The 25,407-nt window shown below is 36.4% G+C and overlaps 1 protein-coding gene across 2 annotated transcripts in view; it reads right to left on the bottom strand.

Moving 5' to 3' along the window:
- WNK3 (WNK lysine deficient protein kinase 3) overlaps positions 1 to 25,407 on the bottom strand; it is a 178,672-nt gene that overhangs the window by 108,395 nt on the left and 44,870 nt on the right. For both annotated transcript variants that reach the window (XM_081042030.1, XM_081042031.1), the window contains exons 3-7: positions 8,715 to 8,887; positions 7,265 to 7,485; positions 6,365 to 6,522; positions 4,560 to 4,648; positions 206 to 425 (exon numbers count right to left, since the gene is read on the bottom strand). In XM_081042030.1, the coding sequence (XP_080898156.1) occupies positions 206 to 425; positions 4,560 to 4,648; positions 6,365 to 6,522; positions 7,265 to 7,485; positions 8,715 to 8,887 (861 nt within the window). The remainder of the gene's footprint in view (positions 1 to 205; positions 426 to 4,559; positions 4,649 to 6,364; positions 6,523 to 7,264; positions 7,486 to 8,714; positions 8,888 to 25,407) is intronic.

The raw sequence follows: 25,407 nt of genomic DNA, 5'->3' as shown, positions 1-25,407 counted from the left end.
TCTATTTCTTAACAAAGGCAGTGTTTTATCAGTCTTTATACTGTACATACAGATTTAATATACTGTGCTATAGAGATACGTTTAATAGGAAAATATCAATTTAAACAAATAAAGGGAGAAAATGAGAAGAAAGCAAACAATGAGAAAGACAAAGGAATAAACCCAGATACTATAAGGGGCAGGGGAAACAGCAGGAGTCACTTACCATTTCATAAGCTACTTCCTCAGGTGTATCTTTCTCTAAATTGAAACTGAATTCAATAGCTTCATTGTCTTTGTGCTTGCCTTTCAATTTTTTAGGGTCTTCAACCCAGAGTCTTAAAGCCAGGGACGAATCTGAGCAATCACTTTCCTCTGCTAACTCCACTCTCAGTCCTGTATCCTCAGCAAAAAATGCGTGGTTTAGTAGGTTCCTGATAGACAACCTAATAAACAAAATACGTATCTCATTATCAATTCTTCCAATCATAGGCAAGATACAGAACGCTTAATTAGTAAAAATTAATTGTATCAAAATGACAATCTTCTTTAAAATTTTCTGTTAATGAAACCATTAGTCTGCCTTGTAATGCAGGGTCTCAGCTCCCAGCAAGTGAACGCAGGGTATAGTGAGGCCGAAAAGGAACAACAACGGAGCCATGGATAGGGGGTTCATAGCACTATAATCTCGATGGCAGCTGGTCGAGACACAAGAAGCAAACATCTGCCAATACCCCAACAAGGGGTCTTCCTGTACCACGGTCTCGCTGGCGGCCGGGTGAGGCACAGGAAGTAGGATCCGCACGATCCACACCATCCGCAATCTGCACTATCTGCAATCTGCAACATCCACAATCTGCACTTGCTAACGTGGACACAGCAGTTATTTACAAAACAACAGTGGCTAATGGCCAACTAGTTACAGTTGATGGCCAACTAATAACTGAGCTAGCATCTTTCCATGTGAGGCCGAGAGCCTGGAAACTGCTCTCCTGGACCTTTCCCTACACTTGTCAGAAAAAACAAATCTTATATCCAACTTATTATTATTACCAAGTGTAGGGACAGAGTCCCAGAGAGCAGCTTCCAGGCTCTCGACCTCATGTGGAAAGGTGCTACCTTGGGTAGTAGATGGCTATCAGCTGTAACTAGTTGCCCATCAGCTATAACCAGTTAGTCATTGTCCACTGATATAACTGCCATGGCTACATTAGGACTGCGGCCAGCAAGTGGATTACACTGGGGATCATGATGATCCTATTTCCTGTGACTCGCCCAGCCGCCAGCGAGATGCAGGTGCAGGAAAACCCCTTGTTGGGGTACTGGCAGATGTCTGCTTTTGTGTCTCAACCAACCGCCAGCGAGAATATAGTGGTATGACTCCCCTATCTATGGCTCCGTTGTTGTTCCTTGTTGTCCTCACCATATCCTGCGTTCTTGAGCGGGGAGCGGGAGCTGAGTCCCTGCATTACACCAAGGATGCAAAAAAATTCCAACTAACATGCACTTGTAGTGACCTACATTAAACATTATTAATAACATATCTAGATACTGAATTTAAACATACCTAAAAGTATGCCTACAGAGAGTTGGAGAAGTGCTACAGTACACATTATATGGATTAAGTAGTCTCCCTAAACTACTGGCTTAAGTTACTAAGATTCAAACAACAGATTCTCAGTAAAGGAAATGAAAAACTCTTCCAGACATATAAACTCTAAAGTAAATTAGAAATTTAAATAGAACTCATAGACTCCATTAGCAATAATCTAGACAGTGTACGTCACTCTTTAGAGAATGCCACGGGTGAACCTAATTTATAATTTAGTTTGGCAAAGTCCGATGGTTTTCTTAAAGTATTTATGTCTAATGTTTTAAGCCAAAGTATACATACAATGGATACAAGACTAGCATAATATTAGGGATTAATCATCTCTGAAGAGAAAAAAAGTATAGGGCTCAAAAGATTCTTTTACAAGCTGGGGCAGTTGATTTCCTTTCCTTTGACCAACTTATAAAACAGATCTGTAATACCTAAACTTTCTGTATTACAGGCTAGGGAGAGCTAAAACTGATATATCCCATAATGTCTATGTAGAAAGCTCCCCCCTCCCTTTGCTATTTGAAACAGATAAAGCATATTGACAACATGGCATCCTATAAATTAAGGATTTTCAACTCTCTTTTTTTAGTGATCAATAGACAAATACTTCACTAAGACAGTGTTATAAACAAATAACCTTGCTCACACTAATTAGTTTTAAGGTTAAGGTGAGATGTGTTTAAGGCACAACCAAGTTAAACCCTTTGCCTCTCAATGAAAATTCTGCCAAAGTATTTTACTAAGGAATAATTATAGCAATAGCAGCAGAAGATACCATTCATTAAATACTTACCACTGTTAGGTATTTTATATGCATTCATTATCTTTTTTAATAATCAAAATAATACCTGATTTGAGGAACAGTTAAGTAACTTGCTCAAGATCACACTGGCTAAATGAGTCCAGATTTGAATCTTAGTCTCACACTAAAGCCTGTGCTCTTTCCAGTAAACTAATATGCCATGAATCTTTTTGCATATTCCAGTGTTCTTTGGTAATCAATCATAATTAAAGTGTTGCACAAACAACAATCAGAATCCAAACTAAAATGGCTACTTCAACATAGTATTTTCAGCCATGCTTATTAACAAAAGCATGCCTAAACTCTTACAACTCAAAAACAACAACCAACCAAATTTTTAAGAAAGAGCAAAGGACTTGAACAGACATTTCTCCAAAGATATGCAAATGGACAATAATGGACAATCAGCACATGAAAACCAAAACCACAGTGAGATACCCCTTCACACCCATTAGGAAGGCTATTATCAAACAACAAAAAATAACAAGTATTGGTGAAACTTTTGAAAAATTGCAACCTTCCTACATTGCTGGAGGGAATGCAAAATGGTGTAGCCACTGTGAAAACTTTGGTAGTTCTTCAAAAAATTAAACGTATGGGGTGACCGGTTAGCTCAGTTGGTTAGAGCGTGGTGCTAATAACACCGAGGTTGCCGGTTCGATCCCCGCATAGGGCACTGTAGGCTGCACCCTCCTTAAAAAATAAATAAATAAAAAAACATAGTATTATCATATGATCCAGTCATTCCACTACTAAGTGTATATGGTACATACACACACACACACACACACACACACACACACACACACACACACATATATGAAAGCAGGGATTCAAGCAGATATTTCTATACCAATATTCATGCAGCATTATTCACAATAGACAAATGGCAGAAATAACCCAACTGTTCATCAACAGATGAATGGATAAACAAAATATGTGTGCCTGCGCACGTGTGTGTAATTATTATTCAGTCTTAAAAAGGAAGGAAATTTTCATACATGCTACAATACAACATAGATCAACCTTGAAAACACTACGCTAAGTGAAATAAGCCAGACACAAAAGGGGAAATACTGTATGTTTCCACTTATTTGAGGTACCTAGAATAATGAAATTCATAGAGACATTAAGTAGAATAGAGGGTTGAGGAGAGAAATGGGGAGTTATTGTTTAATGGGTACAGAGTTTATGTTTGGGATGATGAAAAAGTTCTGGAAATAGACAGCTGTGACAATTGTACAACAATGTGAATATACTTAATGCCACTGAATTGTACACATAATAATGACTAAGATAGTAAATCTTATGTTATATAATTTTACCAAATTAAAACAAATATATACATAGACATGACCTGTTGGTACAAACACTAAGAATGTTCTGTAATAAAGCTATAATTAAACAGGTTTTACCTTAGTGGCTTTATGGATTCTCAGATATGCAACACTAAGATAGAAAAATAATAAAAATAGGGGACAGTCAACGAAATGACGGTAGAAATAATTTCTATAAAGGACCTCTCACCTTTATTAATCATAATCAATAAGAAAGTAAAAATCAAATGACTAAACTTTCAATTTAAGTCAGCAATTGTCCAAACTTCAAATTCAAGGGAAATATAAGCTAAAACTAAAAGGAGTTATCCGTGAGAAAAACACCAATTGTGACACAAATAAATCTAGAATACTATTTCTTGAACAAAAATATCTGTATCAGCTTTACCATTATCATAACAAAAGGACATATGATCAAATAAAAAACATCTGGTGAGCTGATGGTTAAATTTTTTTAAACTATCATTTAAAAAAAATATTTTAGTACTTACCTGTAGGTGACATTGCAGAAGCTGTATACTATCAACTGCTAGAAGCAAGTTAGCCTAAGGGGAGGAGGCCCGCTAACTGTTAAAATGATGCTTCAAGTGATGAAAGCTTGTCACAACACACACAGACAAACACAACCCAAATGCTGGTGCAAGGAAAATTCAGCACGTGATATTAAAGTCTAAAATGGCAAACAAGATGCAATGATACACCTCACTCCAGACAGTATGGTTTGGCTTCTACTCAAAAGTTCTACCCAGCATGATTCAAAGGTAAAAAAAATGACCCAGTGCAAGGTAACAGAAAAATGCATCCATCAGTTATGTCATTTCACTGTATTTGCACCCACCTTTCAGATTTGTTTTGACGAATACATCCTTCAATGATTTCTTTTACTTCGGGATCAGTGACTTTATTGAAACTGGCTGGTTTAATGCCCTGGGAGAATAAAAATCGTTTCTAGTCACAAATTAAGCAATTGAAAAGCCCACTTGTGAAAATAATGATTTTTACCACTAAACTATATTCAAGTTTTAAATGAAATGAATACATACTGTGTAAGTTTAACAACTTTTTTGACAAGAATTTTTTCATAGCTCTACAAATAACAGTAAAAAGTTATAATCTAAATCAAGAGAGCCAAAATTACATAAATTATGTAATATATATGCTAATATTATGCAGAAATTTTAAATTTTCTCAAAGTAACTAATAAACTGGAGAATTCTCATACTGTAACATTAAGGGAAAAAACAGGATCCCAAAATGTACATACAGTATAACCCCAATTAGCAAAATATAATAAACAAGTATTTTGAGGGATTAGAAAAAAATCAATGTTATTAAAAAACACTTTTGAAAATTCCTAAGAAGGGCTTCTCTATTATAAACATTCCAAATCAATATTATTTCAAAGTCTCCTATAATAGCTATAAGTAAATTACTTTGTTGGAGAAACTAGGTCATTTGTCCTATAGAATGTCCCGCATTCTGGACATTGGCCTTATGTCTTATTGTCTCCTGACACAAAACTCTGGAGTTAGATTTGGGGGTCAAACTCTACCATTAGTAGTTGTTGTGTGAACTTGGCTAAGTCACAACCTCTGATTTTCAGTCTCATCATTAGTAAATTGAAGATAGCACCATCTTGTAGGGATATAAAGATGAAAGCATATGACATATAGCATCTATTTAAAGGCAGTACTTATTAGCATTAGTTATCTGAAACCCTCTAACAATTTCTTTTGCAGCCTATCTTGAGCCACTCAGTTGGATATGAAGTAAACCTCTTTTGAACAATCCTAACACTTTGCTTCTATCTCCCTTACTGCCCTCCCTCGCTATACTCCCATCTAGGGTTTCCAGGCAGGAATTGCCGCCTGTTCTCAGGAATTTTTTTCGCTTTCCCTTTCCCGAATCCCGAGATATTAACTGTTCCCTGTTCTCCATGATGAATCGTTTCCACAAAGTGACGGCTGATGCTACCAACCACTTGGGTTCAAGGAGCTGATTTACCTGATTTTCTGACCAACTCTTCTCGGGATTCGGGAACGAGAAAGTGAAAAAAATTCCTGAGAACTGGAGGGAATTCCCGCTTGGAAACCCTACTCCCATCCTCTTGTTTTTATAGGGTTTTTTTTTTGTGAATTTATATTATTGTCCTACTAAAAATGTAAGCTCTATGTGGGTAGCAAACATTTCTTATTCATCTATGTGTTCCTTAGAATTTCTAAGATAAAATATTATTCATAGCAGGGAATCAAATATTATTATCTATTTAAGTATATTTTGAATGCCCTTTCATAACCAGGCTTTTAGAATTAAAAGGAACTTCAAAATCATTTAGGCAATCTGTATTATTCAGCTATGGAAAATAAGATGCATCTAATAAATATCTAAAAATTCCTTACAAACAATTGAATATAGATAATATACCTGCGTGTTTTCCGAAAGGTCCTAATACAAAGCATTTTATATGACCCCGATAGAGTACACGTATATAGCATAAATCTAAAGTTGTTTCTTTATAATTATGTTAAATTAAGCACTGTTATGCAAAACTAAACCAAAACTATGTTTTACTAAGTTGACTTTACCCAACTTCAATATAAAATATGGACATTTATGAAGTAAAAAGAATCAAGTTATACGTACACTCGTAACTTTACGGTATATTTGAGCTGCATTCTGGCACTCAGAATAAGGGTACTCCGAAGTAGCCATTTCCAGCATACACATTCCAAAAGCATACACATCTACAGATTCATCGTAGTGCTCTTCATACATCTCTGGGGCCATAAACTCAGGAGTCCCTACAAAATAACAGCACAACCACAGTTTTATTAAAAAGAAAAATGTATCCTTTTATGGCAAAGGACAAAATTCCCTTTGCCATAAGGATTATCTGAGTTAATTTCTGCTCCCTAAAAGCAAATTTATAAGTATAAAATTTATTGAGTACTTGCTATATCTATATAAAGCACTTAAAGTATTTCCTTAACTTTCCATACTGATCAAGGACAATCCGTAATGCTCAAAATTAAGTAATGATAACTAAAATTTGTTTTTATTTCTATCCTTCTTCTAACTTATTCAAATTTTCTCTGAATGAAATTACTAAATTCTCTTTCTGAAATACTCAGAATATTTCAATAATCTTAAATATATCCCACAAAATAAATACGCTAGGATGTCTCCAAAATAAGTCAATATATAATAGATATTTCAAAGTAAATTCACATTCTAAACCAGGGGTCAGCAAACTTCTCTGTAAAGGGTTAAATGGTAAATATTTCAGGCTTTGCAGTCTATATGGTCTCTGTCACAATTATACAACTCTGCCACTGTAATAGAAAAACAGCCAGACAATACATAAACAAGTGGGTTGTTTATGTATGTTCCAATAAAGCTATGTTCCAATAAAGCTTTATGTACAAAAACAGGTAGCCGGACCAGATTTGGCCCATGGGCTGTAGTTTGCTACACCCTGATCTAGACATATATACAATTAACAAGTCTCTTTACCCAGCCAATAAAATATAAAATGTTCATTACCAATGACACTCTTAGCAAATGATGTGCGCATTAAGGTGGCTAGTCCCAGATCACCAATTTTCACAGATCCAGTGGGTCCCGTGATGAAAATATTGTCACATTTCAGATCACGGTGAATAATAGGAGGAGTCCTAGTGTGCAAGAACTGCAAGCCCTTTAAAATTTGCCTGCACCAGCTCCTTAAGACCTTTGGTTTCATGACTTTAAATCGTTTTAAGTACCTATACAAAGAAACAAAAGACCACATGTAAACAAACATACCTAGCTTATTGTATGATCCATATCAGGGTAAATCATTTAAGCTAGCAGATATTGCACGTGCTCTACTATGACTGGCATCACTGAGTTGTTTTTCATTGTCTGTTATGGCAAGAAAATTTTAAATCTAAGGCCTTATTCTTAGAGAAGATATCCTACCAAGTTTAGCGTTTTTAATTCAAAACAAGAATCATTCCAATCAAAATAGCCTTTAGTATGGCACCACAATTTTAAAAAGAAAGTCCTTCTCTACTTCCTAAAAAGTGCTTATGTAGAGTCACCAGAGGGTTTAACTATGTAAAATTCTAGTGCAAAGATGCTAGGAAACAAAAAGTATGTATACCCCACATTTAAAAGTCACCAATAAGTGATTATACCATCAAATGAAAAATGGTAGTCAGAAATAAAACAATACATTATAAGTACATAGTACTGCTCACTAGGTATGTGAACCTGGCCACATACTCAACTTTTCAGTATCGTTTACAAAATGACATTATATTATCTCTACAATGATTTCTAATTCTAAAACTCGGTGATATCCCACAAACATTCATTTCTCAACATTGTATTTTCTTTTTTTGCCCTTCTTCCACCACTCCCTCCCCCACTCCAGTGCAAACTGTTGTTTCTCAGTCTAGTGGTGTAGGACAGCTCCCTGGCCCATGCTGGTGTTATGAGCAGCCTTGAGCCTCCCCACTCCCACCCACCCCAGCTGAGGCTGTTGGTCGCTGGTCATCAGTCAGCCGCTCACAGCAGCTCATGGCAGCTTTTACACCTGCCGGCCACTCTCGCTAGCCATGGGTTGCTCATGGCAGCACATAATACCCATGGCAACTAACGCTGACCTCCAGCTGCTCAAAGGCACCCAGGTCCAGGGAGAGCCATTGTTCACAATCTTAGCTGTAGAGGGCGCAGCTCACTGGCCCATGTGAGAATCCAAGCAGGGGCGGCCTTTGGCCTTAGGAGCACAGCGCTCCAACCATCTGAGCCACCAGGCCAGCCCAACATTGTATTTTCTAATAAACTTCATTAACATCCTAACATTTTAACCTGTCCTGAAGTCACACACTCACTAGATTCAGATTCTACAGATTCTTTAATAAAGTAGTGTTATCTTACAAGCAACTTTTATGACTCCTGAAAATTACTTCCAAATAAAACTCCATTAGCACTATCAGGATCAACTTACGTCTTTAATGTTCCTGATGTCATAAGTTCAGTCACCAATACAATACATTTCTTTCCTTTTAATATAGACTCCCAGGAATCATAAAATCGAACTATATTGGGATGTTGGAGACCCTTTAACATCTCTGCTTCTTCCTTGAATCTTTGCTGCTCAGCTTTGGTTAATTTCCGGTCCTGAAATGGAGGAACAAGTTCCAAATTAAAGCCTAGAAATTCTTGTGCACATTTCTAATACCACTCAAATGAGTGCTTTACTTTATTATATTTATGTGTATGTATGTATGTATTTTTGCCTGTCAATTCTTTTCTCAGGACCTATATAATCACTGATAACCTTTGTTAGATACCTTGACACCACCATACAGCAATGCACCCGTTGCTACATTTCATAACTGTTATAAACCCACTTGCATAATAAATCAACATCTTGAGAAACAATATCTTGCATGTTAACTTTTTGTGGTAGTCATTTTGCAATATATACACATATCAAATCATTATGTAATACATCTTAAACTTAAACATTGTTATATGTGAATTATATCTCAATAAAACTGGAAAAATAAAATTTCCTTTACTGGAAAAGAAAAACGATATCTCAAAATGAGAAAAAGTAATAATAAAAACAAATAGTAGGAAAGTTTCCCTAAGAAATCAATGAATTTCCACACCTAAATGATCTACAATGTCAGGACCAGAATAATCAAATGTTAGACACCTAGACCTTTATTCTGGTCAAACATATGAATTGCCAACACATTTCCAGACAAAAATGTGAGGTTAGCAACCAATGAAAGACCTTCAAGCAAGGTTTGGACCTCTAATTTACTGTATTAAATGCTAGAAGCCAAAAGAGCAATGTTTACAAAATTCTGAGGGAGGACTATGGCCCTAAAATTCTGAACCCAGCCAAGCCATCAAATTTATAATGGAAAAATACATATATTTCCATAAAAACAAGGACACAAAGTAAACCCTTTCTGAAAATATTACTCAAAGAATTACAATTAAAATGTCACCAAATAAAGTCGCTAGAAAAACAGTGTGGCGAACAAGAAATAGTAAGACATTTCCAATAATGCTTAAGAGTTAAGCCTAAATAATCGCGGCTTATGTGGTTGGTAAATTTGAATGCATTTTCTAAACAGTAATTAAAATAAAAGATATATAATGCAAAAAGAACAGCCTGGAATTGAAATTCCAGTTTACTTCATTAAAATCTAATAGATACAGAAGAACAAAATTTTTTGTCTTCTGCAAGGGGAAGCAGTTGAGAAGGGAGTGATAATAGAACTATTTTAAATTTTGATGTGATAGAAAAATAATCAAGTATGCTAGTTATAAATTCAGCTATGATTTCCATTTCATGATGGTTGACAACATATTAATTCTCCTCCTTTCCTAAGTGTCATCAAAATGACCAAAGAAATATATAAATCCATAATAGTGATGCAAATATGTTAGTGTTCAAACAAAAGACTTTTTAAGATAAAAATATATACCTTGATAGAATACATTTTTATGAAACTCAAGAGAGTAAAAGAAATGGCAACTTGATAGAAGCAAAATACTTCCATTAAAGGGATTTTTTTTGTTGTTAAAACTTAACTTTTATAAAGCAGCAGACCAGAGCTCAGACAATTTCATATTTGGTTCCTTTTATCATATTATTCCTTGATGTATACAAGGAAATACATAAAACGATATTCAGTGCAGCATGGCTTATAATTGTTTAAAATTAGAAACAACAAAAATGTCAATAATAGTTTATTATTTGCCACGCAGTGTTCACACACACACACACACACACACACACACACACACACACACAATTTAGTCCCCGCAACAACCCCTAAAATAGGCATTACGACTGTCATACCCATTTTGGAAATGAAGTAATCGAGGTTAAGATGGTTAAGTAGCCTGCCCAGGATCAAATGGATAACAATATGCTAAACTTGGTTATAACCAAATAGCAATTAAAATAATGAGATAGGTCTATGTGTACTACTGTGGATGGATCTCTAAGACACACTACTGAATAAAAAAAAAATCTAAACAGAAAAAGGTACAATGTACTTTGTACATAAAAAAGAACCATCTTGAACAATGCTACATTTTCTGGTATATATTTAAATGCATAGAAAAAGGACTAGATGGGTACACAAATGAATACTTAACTGCAATTATATCTGTAAAACTAGCAAAGATTGGCATGTAGTCTTTTGTTCAGATGATAAACATTTGGTACACCTCACAGTCACTCAGCAATCTTTTATTTTATTGAATATCTATTATCTGACTATCTAAATTTTAGTCTCCTAACACTTTATTTTTTATGTATAACTTTTCAATCCATCTGGAATCCATTTCCGAACATGCAGTATTCTCCTCTAGATGGTTAATCAGTTAAACTATTCTTCTCTCACTAACCTGAAGAACACATTTGTTCTACATATTAAGCTTCCATCTATACTGGGTTGTGCTTCCTTCCACCAATCTGTCTATTCAGACAGATTGGCAGTGGCTTTCAGTATTTTTAATAACTGGCAAGGCCAGTCAATTTCCTCTTCTTCATTATTTTCTTTTAAAATAAGAGACTCTCTTGGAATCTCAATTGGAATTATATTTTTTATATATATATATATATATATATATATATATAGAGAGAGAGAGAGAGAGAGAGAGAGAGAGAGCGAGAGAGAGAGAGAGAGAATTTGGAGAAAAGTGGCATCTAAAAGCTATCTAAGAACATGGTATATATCTTTAAATTTGTGCAGTTTCAGTAGATTTTTTTTGTGCGGGCAGGGGCAGGGAGAAAGAGCTGGTACTCTCTCGTTTTTCTTCCTTAGCCACTTACCTACTTTAAAATTTAGACTTAGTAAAAGTAACTCTCTTGTGTATAGTTCCATGAATTTCAACATACGCATAAAGTCATGTAACCACTGCCATAATTAAAATACAGAACAGCTCCACCTTTCCCCCCCAAGAAACTCCCTTGCACCATCCCTTTATAGTCAACCCCTTTCCTCCCCCTTAAAACTCTGAAAAACACGGATCTACTTGTATTTATTATTCCCATAATTTTGGCTTTTCCAGAAAGTCTTATAATGGGAAGAAAGCATATACATCTCTTGACTGGCATCGTTCACTGAGCATGAACTCTTTTAAATTGATCCATATTGTTAGTATCAATAATTTGATGCTTGTAATTGTTGTAGTATTCCACCTATGGATGTACCACAGTCCACTTATCCATTCCCCAGATGAAGGACATTTGGGTAGTTTCCACTTTGAGGCAATTACAAATATAACTACAAACGAGCAGCTGTGTTTGTGTGAACATAGGTTTTCTTAAATATCTCAACTGGAAATGATGGGTCATATGGTATGTTCCATTTTCTAAGACACTGACAAAGTGTAAAAATGGTTCTACTATTTTGTACTCTCACCAACAATATATGCGACTTTCTTCACATGCTCATCTTCACCAACAGACAAGGGGTTTTTTGGTTGGATTTTAGCCATTCTAATAAGTGTATTGGGGGTATCAGATTATGGCATTAATTTCTACTTCCCTATATATTAATGATACTATCTTTTCACATGCTCACTTGCCATATGTCTGTCTTCTTTGGTGAAATGTCCATTCAAATCTTTAGTCCATTTTTAAATTTGGTTGTTTTATCTTGTTGAGTTTTGAGAGTTCTTTATGGATTCCGGATACAAGTCCTTTGACACATATGTGATCTGAAAATAAACTGCCAGTCTATGGATTATCTTTTCATTCTCTTAATAGTGTCTTTCATAGAGGAAAGTATTTTAATTTTTATGAAGTCCAATTTATTTTTTTCCTTTTATGTATCATGCTTGTTATATACCACACTTTGCCTAAAAAGAAAAAAACTCAAAAAAATTTTCTCATGTTTTCTTCTAGAAGTTTTATGTTTTATTTTTAGGCCTCTGATCTATTTTGAGTTAAATTTTATACAACCTGTGAGAGTTAGGTGAAGGTTCTTTGCTCTTTTTTCTTTTTTCTAAGTATACATTTTATTTTTAAGTATACATTTTTTTGGGGGGGGGAATATTGGGAAACTGTGTGTTTCTCCGGGGTCCATCAGCTCCAAAGTCGTTGTCCTTCAATCTAGCTGTGGAGGGCACAGCTCAGCTCCAGCTCCAGTCGCCATTTTCAATCTTTAGTTGCAGGGGGCGCAGCCCACCATCCCATGCTGGCAAACTTGTTATTGAGAGTTCAGGCTCTAACCAATTGAGTCATCCGGCTGCCCCAAGGTTCTTTTTTTTTTTTTTTGGCAGTTAGGTTCATTTTTTTGAATATGCATGTCAAATTGTTCCACCACCTTTTGTTGAAAATTCTATGCTGAATTGCCATCACAACTATTTTCTTTTTTAAAATCACTTGACCATATCTGTTTGGGTCTATTTCTGAACTCTATATTGTTCCACTGATCTGTGTGTCTATCTTTTTGTCAATGCCATGCATGTCCTAATTACTATACCATTAAAGTAAGTCTAGAAATGAGTTAACATGAATTCTTCAACCTTGTTATTCTTTAGCAAAATTGTTTTAGCTATTCTAGTTCCTTGCTTTTCCATATTAATTTTAGAATCAGCTCATCAGTAAAAAATTTCCTGAGGGGATTTTGATGTAATTTCATTCAATTTCTAGGTTGTATGAAAAGAACTGACATCTTAACAATATTGAGTCTTCCATTCATCCAATCCATTTATTTAGGTCTTTTTTAATTTCTTTTATTAACATATATTTTTTCAGTTTTCAGCATACAAATTCTGCACACACTTTCTTATATTTATACTTAAGTATTTTATTTTTTAGTACCATTGCAAATGGTACTCTTTAAAAATGCAATTTCCGAGGTTTTCGGAAAAAAATGGCGGCGTGAGGTGAGCCTCTGTAACGCTCCCCTGGAATTTACAACGAATCGGACAACAATAACTCCACAAAGGACTCCTTGCACAGCAGACAGGCAAGACGAAGAGGCCCACTACTGAACTCACCTAAAGGTGGGTGAATCGCGCGAGCGGGGAGGAGGGAGAGGAGAAGTGCGGAGACGGAGCCGCGCGGGCACAGGACACAGACCTAGCTCAGTGCTCGGAGCCCGCTGCGCCCGGATCTTCCGCAACTGCGGGAGAGGGAAGGACTCGGACTGCTAGGGCTCCGCTTACGGCCCACAGGGCTGAGGGGGCAGCATATAGCACAGCTGAACCCAACGCTCGCTCACGGCAGACCTCGGAGCAAAGACTGAGGGAAGAAGGCTGAAATCAGTGGTTTAACCCTCACTGCCGAGCGGAGAACGGAAGCCTTAGGCACAGAGGTTAGCCGCCTCCTCTCTACCCTCCAGAGCTCATCCCGCCCCCACCTGCCCGGTGCTAGAAGCGATAAAGTAGCAGTGTCGGATCAAAGGACAGAATATTTGCTGCTCTGAGAACTGTGGACCGCAGACACAGATTCCCAGCTCAACTAGTTCCGGCAAAGGGGAGGGAGCTGTGGAAGCAGGACTAGCAGTGGTGGTAGTCGCTGCCATTGCTCTGGGCCACCTCTCACAACTCACCCCGCCCCTGGCCCCACCTATCTGGGCGGATCCCTGCAGGAGTAAACAGAACTGCTGAAACATATGGGCTCTGAATCTGGTGCAGAAAGAGCTTTGGAACTCCAAAAGCTCTTCGCATACCTATCAACCTGTTGCAGAAGCCACTCCTGTAGATGTCTAGGAAGAGAAATAGTAAATCAGTGATTGCCATGAATAACCAAGGCAACAAGATAGCTCAGAAAGAAAGCGAAAAGTCTCCAGAAAAGGAACTTAGAGATATGGACCTTTGTCATTTAAATGACAAAGAATTCAAGATTGCAATTCTGAAAAAACTGAACGAGATGCAAGAAATCACAGAAAGGCAGTTTAATGAACTCAGAAACACAATCAAAGAACACCATGAGCATTTTACAAAAGAGACTGAAACTTTGAAAAAGAACCAAATAGAATTTCTGGAGATTAAGAACTCAATAGAAGAAATTAACAATAAAATATCCAGCTTAGGTAGTAGACTTGACCAGATGGAGGAAAGAATCAGTGACATCGAAGATAGGAACCTGGAATTTACACAGAGGGAAGAAGAAAGAGACTTGAGACTTAGAAGAAATGAAAGAACTCTACAAGAACTTTCTGACTCCATCAGAAAGAGCAATATAAGAATAATGGGCATACCAGAAGGAGAAGAAAGAGGGAAGGGAACAGAATATATTCAAACAAATCGTCGATGAGAACTTCCCAAACTTGTGGAAAGAACTGGATCCTCGAATCCAAGAAGCAAATAGAACACCTAATTACCTCAATCCCAACAGGGCTTCACCAAGGCACATTGTATTGAAGCTTTCTAAAATCAATGACGAAGAAAGAATCCTCAAGGCAGCCAAGGAAAAGAAGACGGTAACTTACAAAGGAAAGCCCATTAGATTATCATCAGATTTTTTCAGCAGAAACTCTACAAGCTAGGAGGGAATGGAACCAAATATTCAAACTATTGAAAGAGAGAAATCATGAGCCAAGAATAATATATCCAGCAAAGATCTCCTTTAGATATGAAGGAGGAATACAGACCTTTCCAGACATCCAGAAGCTGAGGGAATTTTCTAATACACGACCTGCACTACAAGAAATACTAAAGGAGGCTATTAGACCACCATCAACAGGGACAACTTGTGGCAACCGAAACATAAAAAGGGGGAGCGTAAAGGCCTGAACTGGAATATGGGAATAGAGAAAGTAAGCGTACTGAAGAAACTGGAATACTCTAAATATCAAACTTTCTTTTACATAAACTCAAGGGTAACCACTCAAAAAACATCCAAATATGAAATATATACTGTAATAAAAGAAGAAACAGAGGGAAACATCATAGAATACCACCACACAGAAATAACAGACAACAAAAAAAAGGCAAAGAAACAATGGAGACAAAGCCTTACCAGAAAACTAAAGACAGAATGACAGGAAATCCTCACATATCAATAATCACCCTAAATGTAAATGGACTTAACTCACCAATAAAGAGACACAGAGTAGCAGATTGGATCAAAACACTAAACCCAACCATATGCTGCCTACAAGAGACACATCTCAGCTACAAGGACAAGCATAGACTCAAAGTGAAAGGGTGGAAATTGACACTCCAAGCAAATGGTACCCAGAGAAAATCAGGTGTAGCCATAATGATTTCCGATGAAACAGACTTCAGGGTGAAAAAGATAACAAGAAACAAAGATGGACATTTCATAATGGTAAAGGGGACTATACAACAAGAAGACATAACAGTCATCAATATTTATGCCCCCAATCAGGGAGCACCGAAATATACCAAGCAACTACTAACAGAACTAAAGGGAGAAATTGAGCAAAACACAATTATACTAGGGGACTTAAATACATCATTGACAGCTAAGGATAGATCATCCAAACAGAAGATAAATAACGAAATCGCAGCCCTAAATGACACATTAGATGAATTGGACATAATTGACATATATAGAGCACTTCATCCTAAAACATCAGACTATACATTCTTTTCTAGTGTACATGGAACATTCTCAAGGATAGACCATATATTGGGACACAAAATCAGCCTCAGCAAATTTAAGAAGATTGAAATCATACCAAGCATATTCTCTGATCACAAAGCTTTGAAATTGGATATCAACTGCAAAAAGAAAGCAGAAAAAAACACAAATACATGGAGATTAAACAACATACTTTTAAAGAACGACCGGGTCAAAGAAGAAATTAGAGGAGAGCTCAAAAGATACATAGAAACAAACGACAATGAAAATACATCACACCAAAATTTTTCGGATGCAGCGAAAGCAGTTTTAAGAGGGAAATATATATCGTTACAGGTGTATCTCAAGAAACAAGAAAAATCCCAAATAAATAACCTCATGATACACCTTAAAAAACTAGAAAAAGAAGAACAAGCGAAACCCAAGGTCAGCAGAAGAAAGGAAATAACAAAAATCAGAGCAGAACTAAATGAAATAGAGAACAAAAAGACAATAGAAAAAATTAATGTGACAAAAAGCTGGTTCTTTGAAAAGATTAACAAAATCGACAAACCCTTGGCTAGACTCACTAAGATAAAAAGAGGGAAGACACTAATTAACAAAATCAGAAATGAAAAAGGGGAAGTTATCACGGACACCACAGAAATACAAAGGATTATCCAAGAATACTATGAAGGACTATATGCCACCAAATTTAATAACTTAGAAGAAATGGACAAGTTCTTAGAAACATATAGCCTTCCAAGGCTGAATCATGAAGAACTGGAAAATCTTAACAGGCCGATCACCAGTAAAGAAATTGAATCAGTCATCAAAAACCTTCCCAAAATCAAAAGTCACTGGCTTCACCAGTGAATTCTACCAAACCTTCAAAGAGGATCTAATACCAATCCTGCACAAACTCTTCCAAAAAATTGAAGAAGAGTCAGTACTCCCTAACTCATTTTATGAGGCCAACATTACCCTGATACCAAAACCTGGTAAGGACAACACAAAAAAAGAATACTACAGACCTATATCTCTGATGAATACAGATGCTAAAATCCTAAACAAAATTCTAGCAAATCGAATACAACAATGCATTAAAAAGATTATTCATCACGACCAAGTGGGGTTCATCCCCGGGGCAAAAGGATGGTTCAACATTCGCAAATCCATCAATGTGATACATCACATAAACAAAATAAAGGACAAAAATCATATGATTCTATCAATTGATGCAGAAAAAGCATTTGATAAGATACAACATCCATTTATGATTAAAACACTTACTAAAATTGGTATAGAAGGAAAATACCTCAACATAATAAAGGCCATATACGACAAGCCTTCAGCTAATCTCATAATTAATGGTGAAAAGCTGAAGCCCTTTGCTCTACGTTCAGGAACACGACAAGGTTGTCCCCTATCACCTCTGCTTTTCAACATAGTGTTGGAAGTCCTCGCCAGAGCTATCAGGCAAGAGAAAGAAATAAAAGGCATCCAAATTGGGAATGAAGAAGTTAAATTGTCACTCTTTGCAGATGACATGATGTTATATATAGAAAACCCTAAAGACTCCACCAAAAAGCTATTAGAAACAATCAATGAATACAGTAAAGTTGCTGGCTACAAAATCAACGTACAAAAGTCCATTGCTTTCCTATATACCAACAATGAAATCTCAGAAAAAGAGATAGAAAAAACAATTCCTTTTGCAATTGCAGCAAAAAGAATAAAATACCTAGGAATAAACTTAACCAAGGATGTGAAGGATTTATATGCTGAAAACTATAAGACATTTTTGAAAGAAATTGAAGAAGACACAAAGAAATGGAAAGACATTCCGTGCTCATGGATTGGAAGAATCAACATAGTTAAAATGGCCACATTGCCCAAAGCCATATACAGATTTAATGCAATCCCCATTAAAATCCCAATGGCATTTTTTAAAGAAATAGAACAAAAAATCATCAGATTTGTTTGGAACCACAAAAGACCCCGAATAGCCAAAGCAATATTTAAAAAAAAGAACAATACTGGAGGTATCACACTCCCTGATTTTTGCTTGTACTACAGGGCTACAATAATCAAAACAGCTTGGTATTGGCGGAAAAACAAACACATAGACCAATGGAATAGAATTGAGAACCCAGAAATAAAACCACATAAATATGGACAGGTAATTTTTGACAAAGAATCTAAAAACATACAATGGAGGAAAGACAGCCTCTTCAATAAATGGTGCTGGCAGAATTGGATAGCTACGTGCAAAAGAATGAAACTGGACTGCTATCTGTCACCATGTACCAAAATTAATTCAAAATGGATCAAAGACTTAAGCATAAGACCTGACACAATAAACTGCATTGAAGAAAACATAGGTACTAAACTTATGGACCTTGGGTTCAAAGAGCATTTTATGAATTTGACTCCAAAGGCAATGGAAGTAAAAACTAAAATAAACAAATGGGATTATATGAAACTGAAAAGCTTCTGCACAGCAAAAGAAACTATTGACAAAATAATGAGGCAACCAACTGAATGGGAGAAGATTTTCGCAAACAGTGCCTCTGATAAGGGGCTAATATCCAAAATATACAAGGAACTCATGAAACTCAACAACAAAAAAACAAACAACCCAATTGAAAAATGGACAGAGGACCTGAAGAGACATTTCTCCAAAGAGGATATACAAATGGCAAATAGACATACGAAAAAATGCTCAACATCGCTAATCATCAGAGAAATGCAAATGAAAACCACAATGAGATATCACCTCACCCCAGTCAGAATGGCTTTCATCAACAAAACAAATAGTAACAAGTGTTGGAGAGGCTGCGGAGAAAAAGGAACTCTCATACACTGTTGGTGGGAATGCAGACTGGTGCAGCCGCTATGGAAGGCAGTGTGGAGGTTTCTGAAGAAATTACGAATAGAATTACCATATGACCCAGCAATCGCTCTCCTGGGTACCTACCCAAAAAATCTGAAAGCATTCCTCTATAGAGACGTGTACTGCAATGTTCATTGCAGCTTTGTTTACGGTGGCCAAGACATGGAAACAACCAAAATGTCCTTCGATAGATGAATGGATAAAGAAGTTGTGGTACATATACACAATGGAATACTATTCGGCGTTAAGGAAAGATGATATAGGAGCATTTGTGACAACATGGATGGATCTTGAGAGTATAATGCTAAGTGAAATAAGTCAGACAGAAAAAGCAGAGAACCCTATGATTTCACTGATATGTGGTATATAAACCAATAAGAACAAGACAAACAAATGAGAAAGAAAAACTCATAGACACAGACAATAATTTAGTGGTTACCAGAGGGTAAGGGGGTGGGGGGTGGGTGATGAGGGTAAAAGGGATCAAATATATGGTGATGGAAGGAGAACTGACTCTGGGTGGTGAACACACAATGGGATTTATAGACGATGTAATACAGAATTGTACACCTGAAATCTATGTAAATTTACTAACAATTGTCACCCCAATAAATTTAATTTTAAAAAAAATGCAATTTCCAATTATTCATTAGTAGTTTATAGAGATACGCATATAATTGGTTTTTATATATTAACCTTGTATCCCACAACCTTGTTAAAAATCACTTCCTAGTTCTACGAGCTTTTTTTAGATTCTTTGGGATTGTCTATGTAGATAATCATATCAGCTATGAGTAAAGACAGTTTTATTGCTTGCTCCCTTTCTAATCTGCATTCCTTTTATTTCTTTTCCATGCCTTACTTCACTGGCTAGAACTTCCATTATGATATTAAGAGCATCATACTGGAAGTAGTGCGAGCAGACATCCTTGCCTTGATAGAGAAAAAGCATTCACCCTTTCAAGGATGATGTCAACTGTAGGGTTTTTTAATTAAATTTTTCGGGTGATAATGGTTAGTAAAATTACATAGGTTTCAAGTGTACGTTTCCATAGTACATACTTTATATATCATACTGTATGCTCACCACAGAGTCAGTTTTGTTTTTTCTTTTTTTAATAGATGTCCTTTATCAGGTTAAGGGAGTTCCCTTCGATTGCAAATTTGCTGAGTTTTTATCACAAATCCTTTTTCTGCATCTATTGAAATGATCATGGATGGTTTTTTTTTCTCCCAGTAGTCTGTTAATAAGTCGAATTACCTTGATTTTCAAATGTTGAACAATCGTTCCCTTCCTGGGAAAACCGCACACAGCCATCGCCATTATCCTTTTTATACGTATATTGATGGATTTGATGCACAAATGTTGTGTTGGACATTTTTTCATCTACATTCATGAGGGATATTGGTCTATAGTTTTTCTTATAATGGTTTTATGTGTTTTTGGTATCAAGTTGGTGAGCTGTGGCTTGATTCTCACTCTGCTGTCTTGAGGCAATCACTTCTAGGAAAAAGTTAATATACAAATGATGGTTTGGGCCTCCACTTTGTCATCCCATACCCTCTAACCTCCTCTCCAGGGGTCTTTTAGAGAGCAGATATTAGAAACTGAGATTTTCCAGGAATTTCATTCTATTATCAGTGGAAAATTATAAAGTTAACCCTTTCTTTCACAATGTTTGTTTGTACTGCCAATTTTCTTATTTATTGATTTTGTTAAACATCCACAATAGTGAAAAAAATAATGGTGATAGTCATCACTGCCTTTCATTCTATTTTAATAAAAAATAGCTTTATTGGGCCGGTCCGGAGGCGGTAGGAGCTCCGTGCTGCTCCGTGCTGCTCCGTGCTGCTCCGTGCTGCTGACTCCGAAGGCTGCCGGTTCGATTCCCACATGGGCCAGTGGGCTCTCAACCACAAGGCTGCGAATTTGATTCCTCAAGTCCCGCAAGGGATGGTGGGCCCTGGTACCTGCAACTAAGATTGAATGTGGCACCCTGAGCTGAGCTTCCTCCTGGATGGTTTGGTTGGTTGGAGTACGGGCTCTCAACCACAAGGTTGCCAGTTAGATTCCTCCACTCCTGCAAGGGATGGTGGGCAGCGTCCCCTGCAACTAAAATTGAACACGGCACCTTGAACTGAGCTGCCGCTGAGCTCCCGGATGGCTCAGTTGGTTGGAGCGCATCCTCTCAACCACAAGGTTGCCGGTTCCACTCCTGCAAGGGAAGGTGGGCTGTGCCCCCTGCTACTAGAAACGGCAACTGGACCTGGAGCTGTGCTGCGCCCTCCACAACTAAGACTGAAAGGACAACAACTTGAAGCTGAATGGCACCCTCCACAACTAAGATTGAAAGGACTACAACTTGACTTGGAGAGAAGGCCTGGAAGTGCACACTGTTCCCCAATCAAGTTCTGTTTCCCTTCCCCAGTAAAATCTTTAAAACAAATAGCTTTATTATCTCATAGTTTAGAATGTTTCCTCAGTTTTATACTCAGTTTTGTTTGTGTTTTCACAATATGTTGAAGCCATTTCCTTATATTCCTACTTTTATTTTTTAGTTAGCAGTGGCTGCTGAATTTTATCAACTGTTTCTCAGCACCTGCTGGCATGATTATATGGTTTGCTGATAGGTAATCGATACAGAACTTGGTTGGCTTTAAGATTTTAGAAATAGTTCTGTATCGGTTACCTATCAACAAACCATATAATCATATCAGCATGTGCTGAGAAAATATTTGATCCACTGGTGAATTCTTTTTGCTAATATAATATTTTACCAAGGATTTAAATATCTACATATACTGGGAGGTGCCAAAAACATGTATACATGTTATAAGAGATGTTACCTTAAAATGTGGGCTCACTCTTTGGGAAGGATCCCACTGAGCCCACCAGCATAATAAAGCTGACTCTCCTAAAAAAAAAATGTGTATACAGGGGCCAGCCCGGTGGCTCAGGCGGTTAGAGTTCCATGCTCCTAACTCTGAAGGCTGCCGGTTCGATTCCCACATGGGCCAGTGGGCTCTCAACCACAAGGTTGCCAGTTCAATTCCTCGAGTCTCGCAAGGGATGTTGGGCAGCATCCCCTGCAACTAAGATTGAACACGGCACCTTGAGCTGAGCTGCCGCTGAGCTCCGGAATGGCTCAGTTGGTTGGAATGTGTCCTCTCAATCACAAGGTTGCCGGTTTGACTCCTGCAAGGGATGGTGGGCTGTGCCCCCTGCAACTAGCAAGGGCAACTGGACCTGGAGCTGAGCTGTGCCCTCTACAACTAAGACTGAAAGGACAACAACTTGACTTGGAAACAAGTCCTGGAAGTACACACTGTTCCCCAATAAAGTCCTGTTCCCCTTCCGCAAGAAAAATCTTTAAAAAAATATGTATACATTTTGTTGGCACCCCATGTTTGTGAAAATTCTTTTTATATGATATAAGGATTTGGTATTAAGATTATAATAGCTTCATGAAATGAACCAGGGTTCAGCAGCTTTAACATTGAAATCACTTGTCATTTAAAAATCAAGCTCTGAATTCACTTGCTCCTGGTGTGTTTTTTCTCTTCTTAAATTATAAAAACATTCAGGCATAAAGAATAAAACTCTAACAACTAGTTTGTTGAATTTTAACACATTATCAAATTTTCTTCCAATTTAACAAGACATTACAGATATAGTTCAAGTCTTTAGATATCCTTCCTTGATTCTATCTCCTTCCTTCTCTTCCCAGAAGTAACAACTGTCTAAATTGTTTTTAATACATGCAAGTTTTTCAACTATTTTTAATTATATGCTTGTATCCATAAGCAATATAATTTTTTAAAAGTTTATTAGTGTGACAATGGTTAGTAAAGTTACATGTTTCAAGTGTACAATTCTGTAATACCATCATCTATATGTCACATTGTGTGTTCACCATCCAGAGTCGGTTCTCTGTCCATCACCACATATTTGATCCCATTTATCCTCTTCTACCACCCTCCTCCCCCCTTACTTCTGGTAACCACTAAACTATTGTCTATGTCTATGAGTTTTCATTTCTTTGTCTATCCTGTTTCTTTGTTGCTTTCAGTTTCATATCCCACATTTCACATATCAGTGAAATCATGGTTCTCGACTTTTTCTGTCTGACTTATTTCACTTAGCATAATAATCTCAAGATCCATCCATGTTGTCACAAATGGCACTATTTCATCTTATGGCAGGATAGTATTCCATTGTGTATATATACCACATCTTCTTTATCCAATCATCTATCCAAGGACACTTTGGTTGTTTCCATGTCTTGGCCACTATAAATAAAGCTGCAACCAACTGGGTGAAGGGATAAATTGTGGTAGAACTTTATAATGACATAGTGTACCATATTTAAAATAAATAAACTAGAACTACAATATATACAAACATAGGTAAATATATAGTATTGAGCAAAATAATTTGCAAGAGAGCATATAACATAATAACCACCTATATGAAGTTTTGACACTTATAAATCTATATTGATTATGGCCAAAACATATCTTCTATAATAAATGGCCTATCCAACTTTTACTTTTCCTGGGTACATTTTGGATTTATATTTTGTTCAAGAGTAATTCATTACTTAAGATTTAAGATGTGTTATTAGTGTTAAAGGTAGAATCTAGATGGTGGGTACTATGGATGTTCTCAACAAGCCTTTCAACTTACTCTATACTTGAAATGTTTCATACTTAAAATGCTGGAAAAAAATTTGTTGTCAAAGTTGCAGGTCATATTCTCCTAGAATTCTTTTCCAGAGCAAATTGTTGCCCTCTTATTTTTCTTCATCAGGTTCATTAATTATTTTACAGAGAGCCAAAATTAGAATTTACTTATTCTATTTTATGTTAACAATTTTTTTATTAATTTCAGCTATCTATTAATTGCCTCTCCTTTATTTTTCTTTCTTTGGCTGTTATTTCTCTAATGTCATAAAATGAGTCCTAAATTCTTTCTAGTTGTTATTAATTAATAATGAAGACGTTTTTGGCAACAAAATTTCATCTGGGTATAGCTTTTACAATGACCCACAAGTTTTGTTGTAATGTCTTCTCTTTTTCATTACTTTCTAGATAGTTTATAATTTCAGTTTTGATTTTTCTTCTTTATCCAAAATTTAACTAGGAGTGTGATTTTAGATCTCCAATTAGTTAAGAATCTTTTGGCTATTTGTTCCATTGTTTATTTCCAATTTCATTGAGCAATGTAGAATATAAAATCTCTTTCTTTAACTTGGGTTTTCTTTAGGTCATATATTTAACCAACTTTTTTAGTGGCTTGTGGACTATAAAAGTGTATAATCCCTATTTGAAAGGTAAAAAGTTCTATATATCCATCAAATGGAGTTTGTAGATTATATTATCCAATTCCTCTATATTTCTTTACTTTATATCTCCTAGATCCATTCTATTCTGAAAGAAACACACCTGGAATTTCCTACTATAGCTTCATGTTTATTCATTTTCTTCAAATCTATTAGAAGTTCTGAATTTAATTTATTAGCCAAAATATTTTTGGTGCCTAAAGGTCTTTGATATAACTTCTTAAGTGAAGTAAATAACTTCATAATATTCTCTTTAATGTTTCAACTTTATTTTCTTCCTTCTGTGATACGTATTATTACTATTGCCATTCCTGATCTTTGCTTGCTTATACTGTTCTCTTAGCCTTTCTTTATTACTGTTTTAAGTATTTTTTTATAAACAACACACGTAGGTTTTGTCTTTTAACCTCATCTGACAGTCTGAGTTTTGTTGTTTTGTTTTTGTTTTTAATTTCTGTTGGGGAATATTGGGGAACAGTGTGTTTTTCCAGGACCCATCAGCTCCAAGTCAGTTTTGTTTTCAATCTAGTTGTGGAGGGCGCAGGTCACTGGCCCTCGAACTGAGCCAACCTGCCACCCCGAGTTCTTTTAACAAGCAAATAAATGCAATATGTGTGCCTTTCACAGAGCAAAAGATATACTTAATTTTATTCCTTCCACCTTATTTTAGATTCTTTGTTGTGTCCTTTATTCCTGTTAATTTAGAAGTATGCCATTCTTTTTTTTTCCTTTGTACTAGTGGTCAGCTTCCTGTCCCTGACACTCAAAATGAAACACTAATAAACTAATTCAGCAAAGTTGCAGGATACAAAATCAACACTCTACACTTAAAAATCAGTTGTGGGGCCGGCCCGGTGGCTCAGGCGGTTAGAGCTCCATGCTCCTA

This window comes from Rhinolophus hipposideros (genome assembly GCF_964194185.1).
Source record: "Rhinolophus hipposideros genome assembly, chromosome: X".
Classification (NCBI taxonomy): Eukaryota; Metazoa; Chordata; class Mammalia; order Chiroptera; family Rhinolophidae; genus Rhinolophus; species Rhinolophus hipposideros.
This window is presented reverse-complemented; position numbering and strand designations above follow the sequence as displayed.